We start from the raw sequence: 21,812 nt of genomic DNA, 5'->3' as shown, positions 1-21,812 counted from the left end.
GTAAAACTATTCATTTTTGTTCACCACTAACAACAAAGTATTCATTTGGGACATATTTCTAACTTTTCATTTAAAATAGTCTTTCGTTTCACTGGTGTCTCAGTATTGAAGAGTGAGTCAGTGTGCGTGCATGCGTGGGTCAGTGCACGTTCATTTTTAAGTGGTAGTTACAAAATATAACGGTCTTTTCGGTGTACCTATTTTCATCACAAGCACAACCCAGTTCTAACCTATCCCCAATTACGTACCGAAACCTTTGATAGTGAGGAAAGCATCCTTTACACATTCAGAAGCTTTTCAGAAATGGAGATGCTTGATTGCCAGCAACATGACAGCCTCTGGTGAAACCAATATCCAAAGTATGCCTACCCAATAACCTTACAACTGTGTCAATAACATCACGACTATTTTTAGATTTTCAAAACTAGGCAAGCTAGACTGTGTCGCTAAAACGCATTCCGTATAATGTCAAGTTTGCATAGTGCTTCTATCTATCTGAACAATGTCTCGCTCCGACTTTACTCCCGGTATGGAGCATGTCAACGTCGCTTTTAGCGACAGCGAAGGTGATGACACAACTCTGAAACAACGCCAGATCGACAGCAACAAAAGCGCTGTGTATGGAGTATGTTGTGCCTCGTCCGGACACGTCCCCACCCAGACCCCCGTGGGGGAGGAGGATGACAACGCCCATGTGAAGGCTTTGGGGCTGGAATACGGGGTGGATGATGTGCCCCCACCCCACTTGTGCCTTGTGTTCGGTCTACAGGTGAGTTTAAAACGATGCGAATAATTTGTTAGACAACAATTTGCTTGTTGTTTTTCTTTAAAGGGGCACTGATCTAACGCAATTCCCCGGACTGGTTGTTGCTTTTGTTATTGTTTTTCCCCGTGAGTACCCGGATGATACGTAACGCAACTGAGCGTGACCAGAGACTGGGCTACCGTCTGCAAGGACAGCTAAATAAACTTGGAGGCTGGAGGCAATATTTGTTTTACGCATTTTTGCATAAACACTTATTGGTTAACTCTGATCTATAAAGATTTCGACAAAGGGACAACCTATTAATTAATTTACTTTCAAACATAATAAAGCACCCATGACATAGGCGGTTAATGGTTAAATATAAGTCAATAAGTAGGATTTAAAGTTGATATTTTATATAAATTTGGTTCGGTTAATCACGGGACCAGACACGGTCCTCAAGTGCATTGTGCGGTCGAGCTCTCACTTCAACATAGCCGTTCTGTGTCTCTGGTTCTTTGGAGTTTTCTGTCTTGTAGCAACTTATGTTTCCACCACTATGTTAAGGGACAGTGGGGTAGCATTGTGGCTAAAGCGATCGCTCGTCACACCGAAGGCCCGGGTTCGATTCAACAATGACAGACAGTATAAATTATGTACATAATAATTACAGTTTTCTATATCTGTGTACTTCTGTACAAAATGAATATCACAACACTCTCTGTGCAATGGGTGGAGGTCATTTATGGTGTCCCCCGCCGTGATATATTTCTGAAATATTGCTAAAAGCGGCGTAAAACCATACTCACTCACTAATGTTCGCAGACTGCAACAACTGCAAGATACGGATGTGAAGTATGGGGATTTGAAAACATCTCCACTCTAGAAGGTGTACATTTGCGTTTTCTTAAATATCTTTTATCATTAAGAAAATGCACCCAAATTTCATGGTACATGGGGAACTCCATCTGTCACACATCGTCAAAATGAGAATGATTAGTTTGGGGGCAAAATTACTTTCCGGGAAGTCATCTAAATTATCCTTGCTTGTATACAAGTTGTTATTTAATGACAACCTATTTGGAAAATGTAAACATGAATGGATTACATATATCAAACGAACTTATGATGAACTTGGACTTAGCTACATTTGGTTTTCACTAAGTTTCAAAAATCCCACATACCCAAACATCTAGTCCATGAAAAATTAAATGACATTAACCTACAGTGTTGGACCAGTGCAAGGGATAAATCTTCAAAAGGCATAATGTATAGTATCATAAAAAAGATTGCCTAAATTTTGAATATTATTTAAACGTACTGCAGGAAAACGCTTGGCGAGTCTTACTTAAGTTTAGAACTTGTAATCATTATCTACCGATTTAAACTGGGAGATGGAGAAAAATACTTTTAACCGAAAGGAAATGCTAACTTTGCAAATTATCTGATATAGGTGATGAATTCCAATATTTTGTTTATTTGTCCATCTTAAGAAAACGAAAGAAAACATTTTTTACACAGATTCTACTACGTCAAACCCAACATGCATAAAATGAATTTACTTTTCAATAATTCACGACTAGAAACATTGAAAAAACTGTTCAAATTCAGTAAATCATACTGTAATTGTTTAAACCTATCAGGTAACTCTCCCTCTTTTTGAATTGCACACATATTGCTACCCTAGTAAATCTGTATAAATATGCATGCATGCTCGGCCAAGATGTTTTTGTATTTATTCTATATTTATATGTATATGTATTATGTTGTTGAAATAATTTTGTACCTGTGATGCCGCTGACAGCGGTCTGAGTGTAAATAAAGTTCAGATCAGTTCAGTTACAAAACATGATTCTGTAACCGGCAATTGCAAAGGACGAAAATCGATGGCTTGGGGAGTGAACTGGCGGAGGAAAAGCGACAGCGGTGGTTTTGTCTGACTGCAGAATGTGGCTCAATACCCTAGCCTGAGCAACAGGTGAAGGGCCTCAACGGGTCAAAAAATATGGACTCGAGTACCCGAGGAATAAGACTCGGCTCGTGCTCGAGTACCCGAGGAATAAGACTCGGCTCGTGCTCGGGTACCCGAGGGATAAGACTCGGCTCGTGCTCGAGTACCCGAGGAATAAGACTCGGCTCGTGCTCGAGTACCCGAGGAATAAGACTCGGCTCGTGCTCGGGTACCCGAGGATTAAGACTCGGCTCGTGCTCGGGTACCCGAGGGATAAGACTCGGCTCGTGCTCGGGTACCCGAGGGATAAGACTCGGCTCGTGCTCGAGTACCCGAGGAATATGACTCGGCTCGTGCTCGAGTACCCGAGGAATAAGACTCGGCTCGTGCTCGGGTACCCGAGGAATAAGACTCGGCTCGTGCTCGAGTACCCGAGGAATAAGACTCGGCTCGTGCTCGGGTAGCCGAGGAATAAGACTCGGCTCGTGCTCGAGTACCCGAGGGATAAGACTCGGCTCGTGCTCGAGTACCCGAGGAATAAGACTCGGCTCGTGCTCGAGTACCCGAGGATTAAGACTCGGCTCGTGCTCGAGTACCCGGGGGATAAGACTCGGCTCGTGCTCGAGTACCCGGGGGATAAGACTCGGCTCGTGCTCGAGTACCCGAGGATTAAGACTCGGCTCGTGCTCGGGTACCCGCAATTATACATCTGTTCAATAACACTGGCAATTATCCTATCGTATTCAAAATGAAAGGGTCGCAAAAACACCGTAGATCGCTGAGAAAACCAATGTGATCGCATTTCAAATAAAATACCTTTGAAATTTGTATGCTGATTCGTTGAAGCTTCATTGAAATAAGAATTGTTAACTTGGGAATAGAAATCGTTTACATCACAATGTATCACACGCCATGTTCGGGGTGGAAAAAATATTGCACATGTGATCGTCACGTGATGTATGTTGCGATTGGTGCATGGTTGGATTTTGGCGGGCTGGCTTCTTAGGTATACCTTATATGATAAATAAAATCATTTGATGCCAGCGCCGATCGCGAAGGAAATTTTCAATAAATGACAAAATAGAGATAATAAGTAAAAAGTAACATTTTCAATGTGATCACAAATTCACAAGTCAGCATTTACCTTTTTCTTAATTGAAAACAAAACATTGAAAGATTACTAGGCTTGTAAATTTATAGTTGACTTCTTTAAGGCGTTTTCCCGACATTTGAAGATATATTAGAATGAGATACAGTATCACAATTTTAATATTCAATAAAGTGATGTCCAGTTATAAATATCTTATGAAAATATTGATTTTATAATACTTAACGTTACGACGCTTATTAAGAATGAATTGGTCTACTGCTTGCGACAGTTTAATAGTTTCGTAAAACATCCCTTTTAAACAAGAAATGAAGTACTGGTGTCTGGTGTAGGTTGGGATGACAGTCTGCATCCTGATTTAGAGGAGAAGGTCTTGCAATGGTTTAGGGAATTGGCAGATTTGAAGTCTTTATATTTCCCAAGATGGATTAAATTTAGAACAGAAATAGCAAATTCAAGCCTACATGTGTTTGTAGATGCATCACAAGATGCTTTTGGTGCAGTCATTTACCTGGTGAGTGTTAATGAACACAGGACAGCGAGTCAACTTGTAGCTGCAAAAAGTCATGTTGCTCCACTGAAGGCTATCAGAGTTGATGGCAGCGGTTCTTGGGGTGAAACTTCTGCTTGCTATTGCGAAAGGCCTAGAAATGTCACCTTATGATGCACGGATCTGGTCTGATAGCATGAACGTGTTGTGGTGGATACAAAGCCACAGTAGAAGCTTTAAGCCATTTGTGGCCAATCGTGTTGGTTTTATACAAGAATTGACAAAACCCAGCCAATGGATGCATGTGCCAACTAAGTTGAATACAGCTGACATACTTACAAAAGGTTGTAAACCTGAAACACTTGGTACAAAAGCATGGCTACAAGGTCCTGAGTTTTTAAAACTTGATGTAAGCCAATGGCCAAAACAGATACATGCTTTCCAGAAAGTTGAGATGGAAAGGAAAACTGGATCAAATATGAAAGTGACCATAATGGTGCAAGATGTTGATCAGACATGGCGTTTGGATCCATGTAGGTTTTCCGACTGGAAAAGACTGTGCAGAGTCTTTGCATGGGTCTACAGGTTTCTCAGTAACTCGCGGACACAAAAGGATATGAGGAGGAAAGAAGAACTGGACCTGGAAGAGATTGAAGGAGCTGAAAGAAAACTAATTTCAGAAGATCAAAAGGAAGCATTTCCTAAAGAGTATTGGGCACTGTACCATGACAGCAGAATACCACCTAAGAGTAAACTCATAGGATTACAGCCTTTTCTGGATGAAACAGGGGTGATGAGATTAAATGGCAGACTGAGGTTTGCAGAAGTCCTGTCCTGGGAAGCAAGGTTTCCTATTATTCTTCCCAGAAAAAGCCCGGTGACAAAGTTGACAGTTTAACACCATCATGAAATGTGTCACCACATGGGAACAAATACCACATTAGCCTCATTGTCTTCAAAGTTCTGGATAATATCCTCGAGGGAGGAAATTCGTGAATGGGAAAATGCATGTTCTTGGTGCAAAAAAAACCAACAAAAAGCAAAGCCAGCACAACAACTCATGGGCAATCTTCCAAAGGTGAGAGTAGTTTGTTCAATGAGAGCATTTGTTCAAGCGGGGGTGGATTTCGCTGGTCCATTTCTTAGTGTACATGGTCGAGGTAAAAGCCGTCAAAAGCGTTACCTGTGCCTGTTCACATGCCTAGCAACACGCGCTGTACATTTAGAGATCGCTTTTGGACTAGACACAAATTCGTTCTTGAATGCTCTCTTCCGCATGGCACACAGAAGGGGAATGCCCAAGGAGATCATATCGGACAACGGAACGAGTTTCGTTGGAGCTGTAAAAGAGCTTAAAGAGCTGGTGACTTCATTAGATTCTGACATCACAAAATCGAAATTGGCAAACAGAGGCATTGTATGGAGATTTAATCCTCCAAATGCTCCTCACTTCGGAGGAATATTCGAATCGATGGTCAAGTCAGCTAAACGGGCTATTTATGTTGTCCTCAGCTCAAGTGATGTCACCGATGAAGAACTGATGACTGCTTTTACTGGGGCCGAAGCTCTGTTGAATTCAAGACCACTCACATATCAGAGTGCCCATACACAGGATGATGTTCCGCTCACACCAAACCACTTTCTACATGGGCAGCTTGGTGGAGACTTCGCTCCAGAAATAGATTCCACTTCCTTTTCTCCCCAGAAGCGTTGGCGGAGGATCCAGGAACTCATCAGGCATATCTGGAGGAGATTGATGAGAGAGTGGCTTCCAACGTTGAATGTCCGAAAAAAGTGGGTCACGTCATCAAGAGACTTCCAAGTTGATGATGTGGTGATTGTCGTATCACAAGATAATCCAAGAGGAACTTGGCCAATAGGAAGGATATTGAAAACTTACCCAGGCAAAGATGGCCATGTTAGAGTTGTAGATGTTAAAGTTGGAGGGTCGAGATTGACTCGACCAGTTACAAAGATCTGTCCTCTCGAATATCGAGACTGAACAAGAACCAGTTGTTCAAGTTTGTAAATAGTGCTGCTGTTTTCATAGACTAGTCATTGTTAAAAATAAATTGGTTTTTTTTTAAGTTTGTCAACTGCGTTGTTTTGATGACGTTTTGTTCCAAATAGATGATAGACAGGGGTCTATCATGGAAGGGGGCATGTTCTGAAGCATCCGGGAACAATTGTCCGGGAACAAGGGTCCGGGAACAAGAGTCATGTTCCTGGACACAGTGGTTGACTCATGGGTACACAATAGCTTCGCGGAAAGCGTTAAAGTTGGCATGCAGCACGTGCTTCTTGCTGGATGAGCGCAAAATGCGCATGCTCTAGACACAGTTTATTTCAGTTGGCTTCTGGCATTCATATGGGTAAGGAGTAAATGGATATCTCTCTCTAAGTTAGTAAACAGTGAATTAGAATATTACAGAAATAGAATAGAATAGAAATAGTTGAGAGAGTTACCCATTTACATTGTTACCATACGGCAACTTCACTTTTAGTTTCAAATCCATTTCATTTGATCTTATCACATTTTGATTGTTCATTAGATTACAAGGGGATTTCATGTTCAGTTGATTACAAGGGGATTTCACGTTTAGTTGATTGCACGGTAAGTTTAGTTTAGTCTTCCACTGCGAACCACCAGGAAATATCCTTATGAAATGGTTGTAAATAAGTGTATTGTTTCGAAAAATAACTAAAAGAAAAGCTATTGACACTTTTATTTGATTTAATTGATTACTCATGAATAAGAAAGTTACATAAAGACACGTTTATATTAACGTATTGAAAGTCGACCAAATTAGAGTTATCTCCCTTGGTCGAGGACTCAAACTGGACTCGAGTCCCACTAAACTCAGCCCGTGCCCAAGTACACGAGTACTCTTTGAAGCCCTAATCACGTGAACATGTTGTGCGATTCTTCAAGGCCGCTCACTTGTGTGGCTTGGGACTTTCATAGCGCACCAACGCCCACCTCTAGCAAGTATGCACTGCATGTATCCTGTCGTCTAATATTACAAATGAATGTGAGGTATTTCACTCTCCTTTTTACTTAGATATCCTTGGGGTTTTAGCCGGGTACCTCTGCTGCAGCCCAACGAGATGTAACGATTACAAGGTGTCTTCACAAATCGTCATATATTTCAGTTTTGAAAAGTCTACACATTCACATAAACATATGTCACGAAACAGAAAAAAATATAATGAAAAGTGAAAACTATTTGCATTCTCGTATTTATCATTTAACAATGCAGGCATGGAACCCATTCTTATAGCTGGTGATACGTCACTTTAATGTGCACATACATGTGCCTATTGTTATATGACCGCTGTCGCGGTTGTTTTGTTTGTTTGTTTGTTTGTTGTTTAACGCTGCACTCAGCAATATTCCAGCTATATGACAGCGATCTGTAAATAATCGAATCTGGACCAAACAATCCAGTGATTGACATCATGACCATCGATCCAATTGGGATACGATGACATGCATCACCAAAGTCAGCGAAGCTGACCACCCGATCCCGTTTGTCGCCTCCTACGACAAGCATAATCGCCTTTTATGGCAAGCATGGGCTGCTGAAGACCTGTTCTACCCGGATCTTCACGGGTCACAGTTGTAGTATGGTGTATTTACGATTAAACAAAACAACCTGCAAAAACACCCATTAGGCCGGGATACTCCGATTTCAGTACTAAGAGTTTTGTGCACATACACGAAAAAGACTGGTCACGTGACATGTACATAAGTCATCACTGAGCTTGAGTAATGAGATATTTATGTTCTGTCATTCCCCAACATTTGAAAGTAGTTCTCTATTTATATACAGTATTTCTTGACTAACTGCTGAAAGCCGTTGTTATGACAACGCCTGTGTACATCTAAAGCCTCAAAAGATACGCTACCTCGAAATAGAATAACACGGCCTTATATATACATTAAGTAAACGGACTGTTGAAGAATAGAAACATTTAATGTACACCTTGCCCTGTAATTCATTTGAACTGAAAGAACTTAGATTGTCTGTCTATTTTAAGAACGGGGCAATACAAATTTGCTTAAATACATTTGCTGGGTGTGAAGGAATAGTCTGCGTAAACATCCCAGCTGAAGCGGAAAATATGATGTTTGTTTTGTTTGTTTGTAACGCCGCACTCAACAATATTCCAGTTACATGACGGCGGCCTGTAAGTAATCAAGTTTGGGCCAGAGAATCCAGTGATCGATATTGTGAACAACGATCCACGCCGTCGGGGTACGATGACATACCACCAACCAGGTCCCCGAGCTTGACACCCGATCAATTTGGTCGCCTCTTCCCACAGTGTAGGTTGCTGGACCTATTCCAACTCGGAATCCCCACGCCGTTGGAAAACTATAAGCTCAAAAGATTTGCATGCTATTGATAGTGTTTTATATATTCTTACAGAGTTATATTTGTTTTATTTTCTTAATTTGGGCGAATTGAAGATCGATTTCTGATACCGTATTTCCTCTGATAAACCTTCAGAGAAAATGAGTTCTTGTCTTGTGGTTACTCTAGGTATCGTCAGTAAAATAGACATGGCGAGGAATCTGAATATCAGGGTGCATTTCAGAATCCTAAATTTTGATTGTGGGTTCGAATTCCTTTTACCATTGAATATGATTCTCGGTTTGTCAGCATCATACCCTTGCCCCTCGGTTTTACGACAGTTGGAAACATCTAAGACCCGCATCACTTCGGAGTTTTCTCACACATCAAGTTGGCACGCCGTGATATAATTGAACTACTGGTCAAAGCGGCGTCAAACCCAACTCACTCAAAGCGGCGTTTAGCCTAACTTACTCAATCAAATCCTCTCGCAAAAGTGCAATAAATATATTTTTGTTCCACAGCAAGTGCTGCTGAGCATCAGTTCCACCATCTCCATCCCCCTCGTGGTGTCCGGCAACATCTGCGCCGGAGACATGGAGCTGGTGAAGTCGGAGATCATCTCCACCTTCCTCCTGATGTGTGGCGTGTGTACCATCTTGCAGTGTGTCATCGGTGTGAGGTGAGGGCGTGTGTACCATCTTGCAGTGTGTGGTCGGTGTGAGGTAAGGGCGTGTGTACCATCTTGCAGTGTGTCATCGGTGTGAGGTGAGGGCGTGTGTACCATCCTGCAGTGTGTGGTCGGTGTGAGGTGAGGGCGTGTGTACATCCTGCAGTGTTTTATCGGTGTGAGGTGAGGGCGTGTGTACCATCCTGCAGTGTGTCATCGGTGTGAGGTAAGGGCGTGTGTACCATCCTGCAGTGTGTCATCGGTGTGAGGTGAGGGCGTGTGTACCATCTTGCAGTGTGTCATCGGTGTGAGGTGAGGGCGTGTGTACCATCCTGCAGTGTGTCATCGGTGTGAGGTGAGGGCGTGTGTGCCATCCTGCAGTGAGTCGGTGTGAGGTGATGGCGTGTGTACCATCCTGCAGTGTGTGGTCGGTGTGAGGTGAGGGCGTGTGTACCATCCTGCAGTGAGTCGGTGTGAGGTGAGGGCGTGTGTACCATCATGCAGTGTGTGGTCGGTGTGAGGTAAGGGCGTGTGTACCATCCTGCAGTGTGTGGTCGGTGTGAGGTGAGGGCGTGTGTACTATCCTGCAGTGTGTGGTCTGTGTGAGGTGAGGGCGTGTGCACATCCTGCAGTGTGTGGTCGGTGTGAGGTAAGGGCGTGTGTACCATCCTGCAGTGTGTGGTCGGTGTGAGGTGAGGGCGTGTGTACCATCCTGCAGTGTGTGGTCAGTGTGAGGTGAGGGCGTGTGTACTATCCTGCAGTGTGTGGTCTGTGTGAGGTGAGGGCGTGTGCACATCCTGCAGTGTGTGGTCGGTGTGAGGTAAGGGCGTGTGTACCATCCTGCAGTGTGTGGTGGGTGTGAGGTGAGGGCGTGTGTACCATCCTGCAGTGTGTGGTCGGTGTGAGGTGAGGGCGTGTGTACTATCCTGCAGTGTGTGGTCTGTGTGAGGTGAGGGCGTGTGCACATCCTGCAGTGTGTGGTCGGTGTGAGGTAAGGGCGTGTGTACCATCATGCAGTGTGTGGTCGGTGTGAGGTGAGGGCGTGTGTACCATCCTGCAGTGTGTGGTCAGTGTGAGGTGAGGGCGTGTGTACATCTTGCATTGTTGTCGGTGTGAGGTGGGGCGTGTGTACCATCCTGCAGTGTGTGGTCGGTGTGAGGTGAGGGCGTGTGTACTATCCTGCAGTGTGTGGTCGGTGTGAGTGCAGGGCGTGTGCACATCCTGCAGTGTGTGGTCGGTGTGAGGTAAGGGCGTGTGTACCATCCTGCAGTGTGTGGTGGGTGTGAGGTGAGGGCGTGTGTACCATCCTGCAGTGTGTGGTCGGTGTGAGGTGAGGGCGTGTGTACTTCCTGCAGTGTGTCATTGGTGTGAGGTGAGGGCGTGTGTACATCCTGCAGTGTGGTCGGTGTGAGGTGAGGGCGTGTGTACCATCCTGCTGTGTGTTGTCGGTGTGAGGGTGTGTGTACCATCCTGCAGTGTGTGGTCGGTGTGAGGTGAGATCACATTGGAGAGATGGATGTTCAATATATAGTAAATCTGAGTGTATCAATCTTTTGAAAACATAACTGTTTTTACAGATTTTGAATGACACTCCGACAGTGGACGTCGTGATTTAACCTCATTCATTACTTCTAGGCTTCCAATAATTCAAGGAGGATGTTCCAAGTTCCTTCCCGCTATTGCTGCTCTCATGGCCCTTGAACGATGGAAGTGCCCGGATCTAGGGACAGGTAACTTCATCATTTTACTGATCGTTATCCAAGCTTGGAATTCCTTTGTAAGACATACTTAATATAGAAGCATCTCAGCTTCTTCTTTAAAAATATCTTCATTGTACATTACAATAGCTAGCCAGCTATATAAATACATTTTTGAGTCCCAATAAATATTATCTGGGCCTCAATATACAAATTGTATAACCCTTACATTTCCTTTTCAAAGCCCCTACCCATCTTTGATTATCTAGTATACTTCATCTCCATTCTAAGATGGCTTCTGTCCTGAAACCCTTCCACAAGAGCTTCGTTGTGAGCCCGATAAAAATGACACAGTTCAAATTAGCCATCCTATCGCATGTCCCTCACAAGCGAGATAAATTCTGTCCTGAGCTAAAGATAGGAGAGATGGTGATACCGACGTCACTTCCAAAACGAGGGGGCACGGGTGTCCCAGTCGTGTGAAGCGCCGCGATCAGCTGTATAGAGTTGCGTCCCTTGGGCACGCCAAAAGCCTATGATTGTGTGTTCGAATCCCGGTTCGCCCCGATTATGTTTCTAGGTTTGTCAGCACCATACCCGTGCTCGTGGGTTTCACCGAACTGGTAAACGTCTGAGACCTGCATCAATTCGGGCTTTCCTCCCACATTAAGCTGACACGCCGTGATTTTACTGGAATAATGTTAAACGCGCGTTAAACCCAACTCACTCCCTCCAAAACGATCGTATGGTGGCGAATGTGCCCAGGAAATGTTTTATATTAGAATGGAGGTAAAATACCCTGTCTCGCCCAGGGTGACCCACACCAGAACCGAGACCTTTAAAGAGTCATAAATCATCCCTGAAGTATGTCGTCTTTTCGTCCTCTTCAGTGCTGATCCAGGTCGTATAAGCACGGACAAAGGTGGATGACCTTTATATTAGCATCATTAGGTTCTTTGTACCATTTTTGTCATGGCCGTTCACGTCTTCGAATGTAACGGTCAAACGAGGTGCGTAATGACTCAGCAACCTTGTCAGTAATGAACCGAGGCCTATGCTGACCATTAAACACCGAAATCCAAGTACCGTATTCGACGCAATAAGCGCCCAGGGCACTCTCAAAATTAGAAATGGGGAGCTCTTAATAGAATGTTATTTTGGTGAAAAACAGCCTTGAAAGATAAATTTCGTGGTTTATGCTGACAGCCTCAAATGTTTATATACGACAGATATATTTTTCCACAATTTAATTGCGTAGTATACGCGAATAAATAAGTCTTTTGTACATTGATCAATCGGAAGAGGTGCTAATTGGGATTGTTCACCAGCAATTATATTAGTAAATATCGCCGTGGGCGCTTGTTAGAGCAGGGCGCTTATTACGTCGAATACGGTTTACAGCTTTTAACCCTGGTCAATAGAGCGTAACACCAAAGTGGCATTGCCCCCGAGTGGCTACTGGCGACCTATTTCTTAACGCCACAGAACACTTATCATAAGATGTTTATATATTTTATGTATATTTAAGTATTTTGTAATGAAAAACTTTATGACCTGAAAATATGAAATTGATATTAGACTCGAGTGAAATAACACTTTATGCCAATACTTTCAATCTGCTTGAATGGCACCATAGTTACCACACTCTATAGGTCAATAAGAACACACACAATAAATAGAACAGTGGACTTTTCATATCAAATAACCTGTTTTATCACAACGAGGCTTGATAAAGGGGACAGTTTCAATATCAACTTGTCGAGTCACTTGATGATGTAAGCATGTTATTTGACAAGAATAACAAGATAGCCTCTATATACAAAGACATTCCTTGGTCTCATGTTGGACAGACAGACAGACAGACACACAAACCCAGACACAGACAGACAGACAGACAGACAGACAACTGTAAACATGAAAGAATTTTGAGAATCGTTAATGAAGAATATGATTAACTGCCCCATATTTAAAAGGGGGGGGGGGGGGGTCATTTTCGGGCAATTTCCAATCCCGACCATTTTAGCTCGTCCTTCAAAAAACAGCCTTGTTTGTCTGTAAACTCCTACTTAATCATGTATGCTCATCTATTTATGAACCCCTCGTACAATGTTTCCGTTCAAATGACTGGACATGGAAACTGAACTCTTGTCACTGAAACACATTCCCCCTGAATATATTAGTTGTCCCTACTACCACGATGGGGATATGCACACACATACCCCTCAGAACCCGTTCTGAAAAACACAAGATTTATTTTCATCTCGTTTTTCTGGAATACGCAAAAATATGATTTGAATTTGAAGTTTCTAACATACTGTATCAATTGTGTGTGGAACTGAAAATAATAATTGCTTGCTGCTATTCTTCATTCTGTCCTTAAAATTAACAGGTGGGCAAGTATTGAACGATGATGGATCCAACTCGTCGCTGACTAGAACTGATGTTTGGCAAATGCGAATGCGTGAGGTAAAGGTCGTTTCATGGATAAATCAATCAGAAACAAACGTTGCAGTTAACGCCACTAAGCGACATATGTTGTTTGATACTCCTGTCTGCACCAGACATTCCAGTGATTGATGGTATGATCAACGATCAATGCCGTCGAGGTACGATGATACTTACGGTGGCCCATAAGGGACACGGAGGGACTTTTATCGTAACCGTTTGAAAATTAACACGATTTGTCATACAAATATGTGATAAATCGTGTATAAAAACAACCGAAAACATGGAAAATGTAAATTCGAGTAGCTATTGAATCGCTGAAATATGAAGCGAAAATGTCAAAAACAAAAACGAAAATGTCAAAAAAAAAGCGAAAATGTCAAAGGCTAAAATGAAAATACAGAAAACTATTTCCATCGCGGTGGGAGTATTGTCACCGCGGTGGAAATAGTTTTCTGTATTTTCATTTTAGTTTTTGGCCTTTTCGTTTTTGTTTTTGACATTTTCATTTTAGTTTTTGACATTTTCGATTCACTTTTCAGCGATTCAGTACCTTCTTTATACATGATTTATCACATGTTTGTATGACAAATAGTGTTAATTTGCAAAAGGTTAACAGTATGTGAAATATCAAAATATTGAAAAACAGACTCCATGTCCCTTATGGGACATCGTAGATACTCCACCAAATCACCGAGTCTGTCCACCCCAGAAAACACAGAACGTTATCATAAGCTCTGAAAATAGTATGTTGTAACATACCGTTCAGTAAAGTAGTGACAACGTTGCATTACAACCACCAGTATCATATACGTTTATATTTATTTTTCGTAAACAAGAGGGGGCACGGGTGCCCCGTTGTCTAAGGCGCCGCGATTCGCTGTGCAGAGTTGCGTTCCTTGGGCACGCCAGAAACCTGTGATTGTGGGTTCGAATCTCGGTTCGCCCCAATTATGTTTCTAGGTTTGCCAGCACCATACCCGTGCTAGTGGGTTTCACCAAAGTGGTAAACGTCTGAGACCTGCATCACTTCGGGCTTTCCTCCCTCATTAAAGCTGACACGCCGTGATATAACTGGAGTAGTGTTAAAAGCGGCGTTAAACACAACTCACTCACTCACTCGTAAACAAGAAACGATTGTAAGATCGTTATTTACATTTGAAATCCAGTCCTGGGTATGAAATTATACTTAACAAACCTGAAACATATTTAAACGAAAAAAATGAATAGTACCAATCTGATATGAAAAACAGAGGTCAACAACAAGTCATGTCTTTCTAACGTCGCCACAACAAAAAAGAAACATTGTTGTTTGTTTGCTGGGACTCGCCGCTTCGCTGTATAAGTGCAATCAACATGACCCCCCGGTCCATTAAATCTTCTTACGACGTTGCAACGTTGGCTGCTGTGGACCAATTCTACCCCGGAATCTCCACGGGTGGAGGCTGTATGTAGTCCATTTACTGTTACTTGAAGAACGAGATACTATTAAGACACCACGCCCCCTCTCATCATGATACTTTCCTGGTGTGATGCCAGGTTTTCTATTATTTTTTTCACATACAGATTCAGGGCGGTATTATGCTCGCCTCCCTCGTGCAAATTTTCGTTGGCTGCACGGGGATCCTAGGGATCTTGCTGCAGTTCCTTGGACCAATCACAATCGTCCCTACCATTAGTCTCGTCGGGCTGTCTCTGACTGGTGTTGCTCTGAACTTCTGCCAGAAACACTGGGGGATAACGGCATTGTAAGTCATTGCGAAGGTGGTGTTTTTTCTGTAAATTTTTGGTTGAGAGGAAGGGATGTAATACAATAACGCACCATAATTATTAATATTCAGTTAAGTAATATACGTTTATAACGAACACGCTTATAACGAAATACGGTTATAACGAACTGAAATTAGTGGTCCATTTGAGTTCTTTATAACCGTCGTTTACATTAATTGTAACATTCTATTTGGTTCAGTTGCACCTACCACTACTAACGAAAATATATGAATTTAAGAAATGCATTATTTTTAGTTGTAGGTCGAATATATACACCTGAAAAAAACAAGAGTTTAGCACAGCTTATTATATATATTATTTATATCCCAACAAAATAGCCATTACCAAGAACGGGTGGTGCTTATAATATTTCCAGATGTATGGTTCGCTGTGTAGACTTAATGAATGTGAGTAACGTGGAGTTTCAGTTAACTGATTATTATGTTGTAAAAATCTTCCTTCATGAATGAGTGTTAACAAATGTTTTGTATATATTATTCATTTATTCTATTTTTTTCCACATAAACGGTGACTGGATTGAGTCAGTTGTATGTGAATATACAGGCGGGAATATAATAGGTCTATATAATGTCCCATGGAAGGTGTTTTGTTTTTATTTGATGTAAGTTGTATTATTTCTACAGAACAGTAGGCCTAGTTTTCCTCTTCGCCCTCTACATGAGAAACATCCGGGTCCCGTTTCCAGCCTACACACGCGACAAGGGATGTCACATGACCAGATACCCCATATTCAAACTCTTGCCAGTGAGTACTAACCAGTGTTCATTGCTATTTACTATTAGTTTTTGACACATTAAAGGACCGTTTACTATGGATTCATACTTCTTATCGGTGTCATTGTTTTCAATCTGGTTAAAATGCATTGTATAAAGCTGTTTTTGAATGCAGCAGATAATGTCACCGTGCACCGATCTCGTGGATTGTTCGTCACTCTGTCGACAACCGGTTCGTCCATACTGCATTATATTGTCCTCTTTGCAGGTATTTCTAGCAGTGGTGATAGCTTGGTCATTCTGCGCAATACTCACCGTAACCAACGTCTTCCCGACGGAGGGAGATGCCCGATTTGCCAGAACGGACGTAAAGCTATCCGTGGTAGACAGTGCAAACTGGCTGTTTTTCCCATATCCAGGTACAAATATAGGTATAGGCATACGCGGATCCGGTATGTGTTTGTGCGTGTGCTAGTGACCCCTTTTTGATGGACAAACGCAAATTGTTTCCGGATTATGTGCCAGTAGTTTGTAGAAATATCAATCTCATTAAAATCAAATCTTAGTCCTCGATACCACTAAACAAAGATCTGACATCCCATTGGGGGTCACGTCAGAACGACCTTTCATCCGACCAATCAGTGCGTCGCTTACCTGATCATGAAAATGACAGTCGGAATGTGATTTCTAATCATGCAACCTCCAAAACTTAATATGGGGTATTCCGAACGAGAGTTACGGGCTTAACGACTGAATCCATACAATCTAGACCATCTATTTAGCCGTTCCAGAATGTTCTTTTGTTCAGGTTTGAAATTTTTAATCGAGAATTTGTCAAAAAATGTTTCGCAGCGTAGTCGCCAGAAAGCGACCATTTTATTGCTGCAATCCCAAACTGTTTGTCTCTTCCAGGGCAATGGGGTTTGCCTACAATAACAATTGCAAGCTTCATGGCGATGTTGGCAGCCACCATCACCTCCATCATTGAGTCTGTTGGTGATTACTACGCATGCGCACGAATCTCGGGTGCAGCTCAACCGCCTGCGCATGCGATTAACCGCGGTATTGCAATCGAAGGATTTGGAAGTTTCATTTCCGGTGCAGTTGGATCAGGCGGCGCAACAACATCCTATAGCCAGAATGTTGGGGCTATAGGGTTTACAAAGGTTGGTAGTCGAATTATTACATGTTACTTTGAATATATAATCAGTAGTGCCAAGAAAAAAAAGATATGAGGACATCACATTACGGGTCAGAATGACCTTTCATCCAACCAAAGGAAAGTGACAGTATTTTCTAATCATGTAACCTCGAAAAGTTAGGATATTCCGAACGACAGTTACCGGCGTCACGGCTAAATCAGTCAAAATCATCAGAAAACATACAGCCTTGTGGATACCAACTTCTGGTTTATTGCATGGAGCGACGTCGAATGTGAGTGAGTGAGTGAGTTTGGTTTAACGCCGCTTTTAACAGTATTCCAGTTATATCACGGCGTGTCAGCTTAATGTGGGGGGAAAGCCCGAAGTGATGCAGATCTCTGACGATTACCACTTCGGTGAAACCCACGAGCACGGGTATGGTGCTGACAAACCTAGAACTATAATCGGGGCGAACCGGGATTCGATCCCACAATCATAGGTTTCTGGCGTGCCCAACGGTCGCAACTCTGCACAGCGAATCGCGGCGCCTTAGACGACTCGGCCCCCCATGCCCCCCGGATGTAAGTGCTATCACTGACTTCACCAATGTAAGAATTTCCAGATGTCAAGATTTCAAGATGTCAATATTAGCACCAACGTCATGGAATAAACAGTCTCGATTATATGGCGAAACAGATTCCATTGGGATCGAAAGGTAAACTACTGGTGAAAATTATATGAATGGATCACTGAAAATCAGTGATGACACCAGGTGTTCGCAAAAAGGGTATGCACTACTGGACACTCCATACCTAATCAGGGGCGGTCGGATAGCCTAGTGGTTAAAGCGTTAGCTCGTCACGCCGAAGGCCTGGGTTCGATTCCCGACATGGGTACAATGTGTGAAGCCCATTTCTGGTGTCTCCCGCCGTGATATTGCTGGAATATTGCTAACAGCGGCGTAAAACAATACTCACTCACCATACCTAATCATGATTATTGTAGGTTGCTAGCAGGGCAGCCTTTATCACAGCGGGAGTCATCTTCCTCTTTTCGGGACTGATTGGCAAGGTTGGGGCGGTGCTGACGATGATGCCGGACCCAGTCCTCGGAGGAATCGTTGTCATAAGTTTCGGCATGGTGACGGCAGTTGGCTTGTCAACGTTGTCCTATATTGACCTGTCATCTGGGCGCAATCTGTGCATCATCGGATCGTCTTTACTCATTGGCTTGATGGTTCCCCAGTACTTCAATAAAAACCCACAAGCTATAAACACAGGTAAGTGGGGCTCCTCGGCTCAGATGGGTCAGAACGGGTCCAGTACTTCAACAGTAACAGACAGGCTATAAACACGGGTAAGTGGGGCGCCTCAGCTCAGATGGGTCAGAACGGGTCCAGTACTTCAACAGTAACAGACACGCTATAAACACGGGTAAGTGGGGCGCCTCGGCTCAGATGGGTCAGAACGGGTCCAGTACTTCAACAGTAACAGACAGGCTATAAACACAGGTAAGTGGGGCGCCTCAGCTCAGATGGGTCAGAACGGGTCCAGTACTTCAACAGTAACAGACAGGCTATAAACACAGGTACTTCAACAGTAGACTCGTGAAGATCCGGGTTAGAAAAGGTCCTGCCATAATAGGGCGTCTATGCTTGTCGTAAGAGGCGACTAACGGGAACGGGTGGTCAGGCTCGCTAACTTGGTTACATGTCATCAGATCCTAATTGCGTGGATCGATGCTCATGAAATCAATCACTGGATCGTCAGGTCCAGACTTTATTACAGACCGCTGACATATAGCTTGAATATTGCTGAATCTGACAACAAACAAACAAACAAGACTTCAACAGTAACCCACGGTCTGTAAACAAACATACGTTTGGCGCCTTGGCTCTGCAACTGGGTTTGCCTCCAGTTGGACATCAACAGGCTGAACACTTCAACAGTATAACCCACGGGGTATAAACAGCTGCAGGTGGTTCCTCAAACGTCAGCTATGGTTACATATACATGAAACGGGAAGTTTATAGGGGCCGAGTGTCTAAGGCATACACTGTTCATCCTAAACTTGGGAACAAAACAAATTTAGTTAAGATCCGATTCTTTTACTTCGATATACGATACCTCTCTGTCTGACAATCCTCAAGGAGGCTTCACTGTTATGAGGGAGTATATGAGATCTTCAATAGACTCCCTGTCTTTATTCATGGCATTTTGTCCTTTGTCGTTGTGGGTTAAGGGGGTAGGTAACCCTCGCGATCAGGGCGTGTCAACAGTATATCGTATCAAGTATCCCCCTTTTTCACACAGGGAACGAGGACTTGGATCAGGTTCTTACAGTCCTGCTGAGGACATCTATGTTTGTGGGTGGGATGCTCGCCTTCTTCCTGGACAACACTGTGCCTGGTGGGTCATAGAGATTGTGCAACAGATATGTGATCAGATTCATGTAACATACACTGCTAAAAATGTAGAATTTAAACGATCTGTTCACTGATGCTCTGCTCAAGTATCGATCATAATTACCCTTGTAAATACGGTGACACCATGTTGAATCGCCCCCCATTTCTTTGGAATATTAAAGAGGACTTTGCTATCCGAGTGCGAAATCGGGTCTTTCGGAAGAGCTCGTAAAAATCTCCAAATTCATCAATGCTCCACGGTATTATGCCCATTTTCTGCCTTGTTCTGGAGATTGTAATTAATATTGTTACGTAACATTGATTCATTTTCTCTGGATGATAGGCGAGATGAAATGGGGTTATTGCACTTATAATGCGACGAACATGCATACGTGCGTGCGTGCGTGCGTGCGTGCGTGCGTGCGTGCGTGCGTGCGTGCGTGCGTGCGTGTGTGTGTGTGTGTGTGTGGCTGCTTGTACTAGTCCGGACTGATGCCGATTTATAGTGCTAGCCCACTGAGACACCTTGCTGCAGTTTAACATGAATACCCCACTCAGACACAGTATACTGACTCCTTATTTTAGCCCCTTACTGTCGAGTGCCAGACAGGATAACAACAAGTACCATCTTTTAACGTCTTTTGGTATAACGCGACCGGGGATCGAATCCCGGATCTTCCGCTCTCCGGGCGGAAGCTCTACCACTAGATCACGGAGGCGGTCGCAACTCACTGAGATGCCATGCTGCAGTTTAATAGGTATACCCCACTCAGACACGTCATAAAAGTTCCGATCCGACCAATCCTTGATTTATCTCTTTACTGCCGAACGCCGGGCAAGGTGACAACAACTACCATCTTCTAACAATATGACGCGACCAAGGAGTGAACCGCCGACCTCTCCGGGCAGACCCTCTATCAACTTCGTCTCCGCGGTCATCGAAACATGGCATAACCATGACAAACCTGATTTTCACTTGTTGCAGGCACGGATGAGGAGAGGGGCATCCTACAATGGCGGAAACAAGCAGACGACAGTTCTGGCAACGGCGATCACACCAGCATATACGATATTCCCATCATCACACCTCTGTTGAGGAAATGTCGATGTTCGCGTTACGTCCCCTTCTTGCCGACGTTTAACTTCCGAGTTGGCTCTCCTGTGAAGTACATGATGAAGAAACTGCGACGAAACAAAGGGCAGATGGCCGACACAAGACAAGATACGAAGTTATAATTTGCGATATCCATACGTATACTGTCGACATTACAGACGACATCCCTCATATTTTTGTTTATTTGTTATAAATATTCAATTTATATGCTATCATATGCACGTATAAGTTTTAACAAATGTTTTCACAAATTTGGATCATTGTATTGTCTCCACGATTCAATGCTTTGCCTTTGTCCATAATTAATTTGTTGTTTAACGACACACTCAGGAATAATCCAGCTACATGGCTGCTTCCAATAGATAACCAGTTTGGACCAGTAAATCCAGTGATCGATATTGTGAGCAAGGATCCATGCCGTCGGGGTACGATGACACGCAATCAAACAAGTCACCGAGATTGACCACCCGATCCATTCGTCCGCCCCTAACGACCACCACAGCTTCCTGAACTTGGTGGTGTGTTTTCATCAATACGCTGGGGCACGGGCGTACCAGTTGTATAAGACACTGCAATTCGCTGTGTAGAGTTGCGTCCCCTGGGAACGCCAGAAACCTGTGATAGTGGGTTCGAATCCCGGTTGCCCCGATTATGTTTCTAGGTTTGTCGGCACCATACCTGTGCTAGTGGGTTTCGCCGAAGCGGTAACGACTGACACTTGCATCACTTCGGACTTTCCGCCAATTTCATCAAAATCATATCTTAGTTCTTGCTACCGCTAAACAAAGATCTGAGGATATCCCATTGCGGGTCATGTCAGAACGACCATTCATCTGACCGGTAAGAGCATAGCTTATCAGATCATGAAAGTGACAGTTGGAATGTGACGTTTGATCGTGCAAACTCGAAAAAACACACAGAGGGTATTGCGAACGACAGTTATGGGCTATATTTCTGTATTCATAAAATCTAGACCACCTATGACCATCCAGAATGTTCTTTTGTTCAGTTTTTAATTCTTTAATTGAGTATATGTCCAAATATGTTTCGAAGCATTGTCGCCAGTTTGAAACTCGAGCCGTAAAGCTCGATTAAGCTACCTTCTGATTGGCTGTTCTCGACTTCTTGTCAGTCATTTTCATTGGTCGGTCAAAGTTTGCCAAAGGTCGTTTGACGTGACCCGT

At 43.4% G+C, this 21,812-nt stretch overlaps 1 protein-coding gene across 1 annotated transcript; it reads left to right on the top strand.

Moving 5' to 3' along the window:
* The first annotated feature begins 489 nt into the window (after window positions 1-489).
* Window positions 490-21,812, top strand: LOC139463476 (solute carrier family 23 member 1-like). Its single transcript, XM_071244748.1, has 11 exons — window positions 490-769; window positions 9,177-9,334; window positions 10,958-11,052; window positions 13,409-13,485; window positions 15,031-15,212; window positions 15,879-15,999; window positions 16,237-16,387; window positions 16,881-17,134; window positions 18,116-18,389; window positions 19,423-19,518; window positions 20,500-21,812. The coding sequence occupies exons 1-11, from the start codon at window positions 503-505 to the stop codon at window positions 20,748-20,750; spliced, it is 1,926 nt and encodes a 641-aa protein (XP_071100849.1). The 5' UTR covers window positions 490-502; the 3' UTR covers window positions 20,751-21,812.

Source organism: Haliotis cracherodii, unplaced genomic scaffold, assembly GCF_022045235.1.
Source record: "Haliotis cracherodii isolate W230 unplaced genomic scaffold, xgHalCrac1.p SCAF_16, whole genome shotgun sequence".
In the NCBI taxonomy this organism is placed as follows: domain Eukaryota; kingdom Metazoa; phylum Mollusca; class Gastropoda; order Lepetellida; family Haliotidae; genus Haliotis; species Haliotis cracherodii.
The sequence above is the reverse complement of the archived record's forward strand: the minus strand, read 5'-3'. Positions and strand labels throughout refer to the sequence as shown.